Source organism: Antrostomus carolinensis, unplaced genomic scaffold (assembly GCF_000700745.2).
Source record: "Antrostomus carolinensis isolate BGI_N321 unplaced genomic scaffold, ASM70074v2 scaffold12197, whole genome shotgun sequence".
In the NCBI taxonomy this organism is placed as follows: Eukaryota; Metazoa; Chordata; class Aves; order Caprimulgiformes; family Caprimulgidae; genus Antrostomus; species Antrostomus carolinensis.
The window spans coordinates 66,241-73,476 of record NW_010325404.1 but is presented as its reverse complement, the minus strand read 5'-3'; the positions used below and the strand labels follow the sequence as shown (position 1 = coordinate 73,476).

General features: G+C 49.6%; 1 protein-coding gene across 1 annotated transcript in view; it reads right to left on the bottom strand.

The window, feature by feature from the left end:
- Positions 1-4,183: 4,183 nt before the first annotated feature.
- GABRA3 (gamma-aminobutyric acid type A receptor subunit alpha3) overlaps positions 4,184-7,236 on the bottom strand; it is a 60,525-nt gene continuing 57,472 nt past the window's right edge. The window contains exon 9 of the mRNA XM_010171199.2: positions 4,184-4,745. Coding sequence (XP_010169501.1) covers positions 4,416-4,745 — 330 coding nt within the window. The 3' untranslated portion in view covers positions 4,184-4,415. The remainder of the gene's footprint in view (positions 4,746-7,236) is intronic.

The window sequence follows — 7,236 nt, the reverse complement described above, 5'->3', positions numbered from 1 at the left end:
GCTGCTAGCAGTTTAATATGAGCCAATGGACTTACCAAGTTGACAGGGCCTTCAAGCAGCAGTGAAGAGCCAAGAGCTTTCAAAGACTGTGGGAAGCATCTTGGCTCATGTAGCAAACCTGGGACCAGGCTTCGCTCTCTAGGCAGGAGGGATTGTTAAAGCTGTGTACAGAAGAGTTCTGCAGTGGTGGGGACTGGGACAGTGGGGAATAGGAAAGACTAACTAGAACATCATATTTTGTCCTAGAGCTTCATTGTCCATAGAGCTTTCAGTCCTAGCTGCCCACTCATAGGACCTCAGCCCAACCCTCCCCTGCCTCCTGCAGCGTGGAGCTCCCAAAAGCCACACTACTTTTGCCCTTGTGCAGTTTCAGAGGAGGGAAGAGGCCAGCTGCCAGCGCTAAAATGTCCCTCTGACATTTTCAGGAGGACTGCAACTGCAGGTTTGGACTGCACTGTGCGTGTCCCCCGTGGTACAAGCTACAAAACAAGAGCGTAGACTGAACAGATCATTTTTATCACCCTCAAAGACTTCTAATTCCTGCCTGGGAGACTCTCATCAAGCCAGGGAGGCTTTGGGCCTTGTCAGAGGAAAGGAAATACTGGAGTATTGAGGTTCAGAGCGAAATGAGGTGCCCACACAGTGCACAACTGAGGATTAGACTATCAATGGCCACATAAAGACCTATTCCTATACAGGACCAATTATAAAAATGGAGCCCTTAGAGACTACCGCAGCAAGCAGTATACCCCAGTAATTGACACTAGGTTAGCTCTGGCCTGGCATGCCCTTAGAAGAAGCCCCCATCAGCAACCTCATGTTAGCTGGGAAGGAAGCATCCCAGTTTGAGCTGCTGACAGATTTTAGAAAAAAAGGAACATTATCTTCTCTGTGATGTCTGCTGGCAGGAAATGTTAAACCACTTATTTATAACTATCTTCCCAAAATGCTTCCCTGCTTGGAAGCTAAACTACAAATCCTGTTTGGTTTGTTGCCTTTAACCAAAGGATGCCGGTATTTCTGCTTCCAGCTGGCAAAAAGACTCAGAGCCACTGCCAGGCTTTGGTGGGAATAGACTTGGCTTTCAAGGCGTGCTAACACGGATGCAGGAAGGCAGCCTTTTATCAGGCAGAGAGCAAAGTTTTGGAGTCAAGAAGAGCAAAGATGAGCCAGGAGATGGGTGTCACTGGCAAGCCAGATTGGTGGGTTGTGTCCTAGGGAGTGACAAGAGTCTCAGTGTCGCAGGGAGGGAAGGACTGGGGGAAGAGACAGGCAGGAGATTCTGACAGTTCAGCGCAGGAAGGCAGGAGGCTCAGATGCTGCCCTGATGCTGTGCCCAGCACCGCAAAGCTCCAGCCCCAGGACCATGATCATCACCCTGCCACACCGAGCCTGTGTGGCCCTGGGTGGGCAGCAAAGGCAGCACCTATGGGTGCTTGGGCTGCTGAGGAGCTGACAGCAAGACCTGACAGTTTATGGAGAGCTCTATGAAGCAGGCACCAACAAACACAGGAACAAGTAGTGAGGTGATGTGCGGTAGGATGTGGCCCTCGGGGTAGAGGGGATTTTGGGGAATGCTCAGACTAGCAGAGGAGACCAGCTCTTCACCAGGGCTATCTCAAGTCAGCTAAGTCACTGGATCCTGTATTTAAACTTTCCTTTGATATAATTCTGTTAGTAAACACAATATACTCTTTGTTACCATTTTATTGTGTTTGTTTTGCTTTTTATAGGGTTTCTGTTCCATACACTTAGGCCTGAGTATTATAGTGACATGAATGTTGTACGAGATACACTTCATCTAGGTTGTTTAAGAAGATGACACCCAAATAGTTTCCAAAACAAACAGCCTCACAGCCAGTTAGCACAGCACTTCCCGCTGGAGAGCCAGGGAGCACAAGGGCAGCAGCAATGATACTCACTGCTAGAGGGGATGGTGCTGGTGTGGAAGGAGCACGGGGACCTTGGTGGCCAGGGGTACAGGGCTGTGGTGGGGCAGTGCAGGGGCAGTCAGGCTGTTGGAGTGGGGTGGCTGCAGCAGCAGAAGGCAGCCAGTGCCAGGAGGAACCAGGTGCCACAGGGCCAAAGGCAGCTGGGACGTTCCCCCTGCCCAGCAGAAGAGCTCCCGGGCTGTCCCCTCCTCGACACCCAGTGGGGAGCCATCGGGGATGAAAGGCACTGTGGAAATGTCATGGGCAGTTTGGGGTGGGGATGGGGGAGGATGGGGAGAGAGCTAGTTTCAGTAGCATCAGCTTGGAGGGGGTTGCCACCCCTTGCCCAATGCTGCCTGCTGGTGTGGATGTGCTCATGGGTGCTGAGCTAAATGTCTCTGAGCTCCTCTTCTCACCGCAGCTGGATGCAGGGGGAGCAACTGTACTGCTGTTGAGCCAGCAAGATTGGTAAGGGACAGGCAGGACAATGCCACCCACACCACAGGACAAAGTGCCCTGGCCTTCCCTGCTCTGTCCTGCCGTCCCCATGGATATTCCAGGTGGGGCAAATCCTGTGCCTTGAGCTCAGCCCAGCTCCTGCACAGGCAGAGGGGAACTGAGCTTGGCACAGTGGCTCAAAGCAATGCTGGAGACATCATCTCAGGGGTGCTGGGGACTGGCTGCATCCACCTGGAACGTGGTGGGGGCAGCTCAGGGGGGCAGCTGGAGGGTCAGAGGGATGCCCAGGAAAGAGGGAGTGCATCCCACCCTGGGAGCGAGGCTGCTGACAGGATCAGTACTGCCCACGGGCTGGGGACAAGAATGTACCAGGCACAGGTTATTCTTCCTTGTAGCAGGACAATGTGTCCACAGGTCTGGGCACCAGGGAGCAGGGACAGATGGCTTGGATGCCACCATCTTATGTTGCTGCTGGAAAGGGGACAACCATTGGTTTGAGTCCTTGACTGTGGTGGCTGGGAAGGGAGAAAAAGCCCCTCTCCAAGGCACAAGAAGGCTTTCCTTGGAAGAGTAGGCAGGTGTTAGAGTTGGGTCTTATCTCAAAGGCTTTATGGGATGGCATCTGGCTCACATAGCTCTCTGGGACAGCAGTTTCAAAAAGCCCCTTCTGCTGTTCTCCCACAGCACTGAAGATGCTCAGCTGCATCTGTTCACCAGGGGCAGGGAGGTACTTAGGGACTGACTGTCCCCTGACAAGCCCCACAGATGTCAGGGTGGCCCCTGGTGTGTCCTACAGGAAACAGCCTGCACATGAGCTGGCCTCAACTGTCATCGCTGCTGCTCTGGTGACCAGAGATGTGTCATGAGCTGGACTGCCTCGGGCTGTGCTCCTCCCCGCGAGTTTGGCTTACCTGAGGTAGGGGCTTCTCTGCCTAAATCCCACCGTTAGCACTGAGATACTACTGAGGGCTGCTGAGTAGCCAAAGGAAGATGAATGGGGAACTGGAAGAGAGGGCTGGGACAGAGAGAAGATGCCAAGAAGGATAAGTGGATGGGGCCAAGAGAAAGTGATAAACCACCCATCTGAACAGGAACTTCATGGCTTCCAGTCCTGATGCTGAATGCACGTGGCCTTGCAGGTACTATCTCTTCCAAAGCATTATAAAGCTCCTGTCTTGACTTCCTGTCAAGATCCTGAGAAAAATTATTTCTCCAGTAGGAACCACCCCACCCTCTAATGTGAATTGCCCCAACAGTGCAGGATGGCAGACCTGTTCTTGTCTGGGGAGGGACATGGAGGAAACCAGCAACCGGGTTTGGTGAAGCCAGAGAGGAAGAAGCCCCGCAGATACCTACAAGATGCTGCCATCCTGTTCCACCCCTGCAATGGCTCCACTGACCACAGCAGTGGTGGGTTTTCCTCCAGCAGGCACTGGGCTACAAGCTGGCCCATGCCACACCGCTCTCAACGGACCAGCTCACCTGTGTCCACAGCCCAGGGAGTACCACCTAGCACAAAGCACCAGCACTGAAGAGCAGCCTGGCTGACTGACTCTGGAGGCTGGCATATCCTTGAGCCCAGGCCATCAGGAGCATCCACCATGCTAGGGCAGTCTATCGCAGAAGAGGAGGAGGGGGCGTGGACCACACCAGCAGCCCCCAGCAGAACGGAGCATGGAATGGCAGTGGCATGCAGACCGTGGGAATGGTGGGAGGTGGAGGAGAGGTGGAAGCACAGGGTGACTTCAACAGATAGGGGACATCAGACTCATGATGTTAGAGGCACAACTTGCTATGATCCTTTTTTTTTTTCTCCTTTCCTCATCAGAGACAAAGTAAAACAAAACTCAAGTATACGGGATTAAATTAAAATCACAGTTTTGTTTACATTATAAAAGAAAGATCTAATATTAATAATAATAATATCAAATGAACAATAATAATTAAACAAAACAGGAAAGAAGAAAGCCCTGGAGAATTCCTGCCTGGATGGTGCTCACTGATGGAAGGTTTGTGGGACCGATTTTATTGTTTGGGGATCATTCCCTTGATAGCTGACTCCCGGTTTACGTATGTGGCCCAGTAGACTAAGTTGAAAATGGCAAAGAGGACTGGAAAGACGATGCGGGACATCTTATCTACCTTGCTGACACTGTTGTACGTCTTCTTACTCTCTGGGAGCTTCTCCTCTATGCGGGGCATCTTGGGGGGTACGTTGGTGGCAGTAGCAGTGGCAGCAGCACTCTTGGAGATGGTGGGCAGGCCGGGGTCCTTAGCAATGTTGAGGGCATATGTGGTGCCAACAATGTTGTAGGTGTTGTTGGTTTTCTTTGCTAATGCCACTGGTTCTTTTTTCTAGGGAAGGTGGAAGAAAAAAAAACATAACAGAGATGATGTGACTGTAGAATTGCATGGAGAACGTTTTGTCCTCTGAGTTTACCTGCTTGCCCGGATGAGAAGATGGAAAAGGGTGCGAGGAACAAGAGACCAAGAAGAAGGCACTGTGGAAGGGAAGGAAGATGTGGTGAGAAGATGGCCAGAAGCCATGATATCTGCCACCTGAAGGCTGCTGGAGCATAAGGACGTGCTGGACTAGGGTGGATCAGCTACTTCGTGTAAGCCTGGCACGCACCACGTAGCACAAACAGGTCCTAGCCTGCTAGCTAGGTCCTGCTGCAAGTCAAATAACTGAAGCCACATAGCTGTGTTTGTAGCCTCTTGCAGCCCCTCGGATCAGAGTAGTGGTATAAAGAGGTGTGTGTGGCTGCACTTGAACAGTAGCTGCCCCAGGCAGGTGACTCCTTCAGTGACAAAGTGCTGCCAGGTCTATGTTGCGTATTGCCAGGTCAGTATAAGTGAATGCAGGCTCAAACTATAGACACTCCTTGTTTTCTCTCCAACTGGGCAGTTATCTGTTGCATGTAAGGTTCAGCCATGGAGAGATGACGCAGGAAGGTAGTCTTTAGAAAAGAATGACACCCTGTGTGGTCATCCTGGGGGAAGAACTTGATTTTCTGCTTTGCTGGCCTGCTTCCTGGTCAGGTGAGAGGAAGAGGCATCACAGAGGATTATAGTTCTAATTTTTTTTTAGCAGAAAGCCAGTGGCTTTAAGAAACTGGGTGACAGCATCGTAATTTTTTTGCACCACATTACAAGGCCATATCATACACTACCTCAGTGCCCAGAATACTTCACAGGAATACATCACAATTTAACATCATGATGTCCAAAATGAATCTGGAACTCTTTAGAGCACCTCATGACCTACCCAAATAAAATACAGAAGAGATGGAAGGCATTGGCACTAGCCCTGGATTTCAGGATTGCTCAACATGGCACTATAGGACAGAGGGAAGCCTTTCATCTTGCCTTCATATCTATGGATTGCTGCAAACCAAGGGAGATAAGTGCACCCCCTCCCATGTGGCTCTAGGGACAGCCATGCTGATCTGGCTGAAGGGAAGAGATCTTGCATAGCAAATGGCCAAAGAGGCACTTGTGTGTCAGACATGATGTACTGAAGGATGATGGAAGATACTGAAGACAGACAGTTCAGATGTTAATGAAGATGAGTGGATGGGAAGATGGAGCTAGGAAATTGATAGGTGTTGCCCCCACTCTGGGGATCTTCCTGTTGCTGTCAGGGACCCGAGACCAGCTGCACCGTAGACCACATTGTATAAAGCAGTCCAGATCTACCAGGAGAAGCTCATTGAATGAAATATATTCATGTGCAGATATCAGACTCCCTACATATCCTAGCACTCATATACTCCATGCAGTGTCCACTGTAATTACATGAAGAGCCAGCATTAGACACAGCAATGACTTATGGTGGGAATCTAATATCTAAACTCAGAACAAGGTGTGACTTTAGATCTCATTTTTCTACTCAAAAGCAACTGAAACCCAAGGGAAGGCTCATCCAGGCATTTCCCAGGGATTCTTGGCAAGTTATTGCATGTACATGAGAGGTAACCACATACAAAGTGACTGTCAGGAGAATGGGAGAGCGTGCAGCCAGCAGGACCTGTTCATCTCCCCGCCCTGCCTGAGAATTGGTAGCAGGCAGCATCGCTGGGTAGCACTGGGAGCTGGAAAAGCCAGATTCACCCAGCTTGCTCTGCAGAAATACTCCAAGGGCGTTAGCTTTCATACTGTACTTCCATTTTAAATGTCCACAATCACCATGGATATTTCTGGTTACCTTAGGAAATGAATTTTCCACAGTGATTTTCAGAGGGACACTAAAAGCAGCCTCCTGTGCAATCTTTAAACCCCTCTCCAATAACATTGTAGCCAGGCCTGCAGCCTCGCAATAATGCCAGCAATTACAGGAATTAACTTGCTGTTAGAAGGAGGTCTAAATGTCTTCAGACTCCAGATCAGCCTAAACCACTGATCAGACCATATTTGTAGTCTTTTATGGGAGAGGGTGTTATGATCTTTAACCACTAACTGAGTGACTGATTTCTGCAATCATTAGAGCCATGTTAACTTGTACCCCCCGCATAGGAGGTGAACTTTTCCTTCTAAAGAGCTGACAAGAAGCAAATAAAGGACTAAAGATGTTTCACCTTCTAAAACATTTAAATACGCTTAAGTATGATTACTTATTAACACAGCCACAGGAGATAATAAAATAATAATCAGTAATGAAATGAAAAACAGATTGTTGTTCACAGAATGTAATTTGAAGTGCTCCGTGGTTACTTTAGTATTAATCAGCCACATTATTTGTTACAGGAATAAGATGAGTACAAGTGACATGACACTTTCAACATGGCTTTTCTGCCCCAGAGCTTGGAAAATGGATCCATCTTGGCTGGCCAAAGTCATCTGAAAA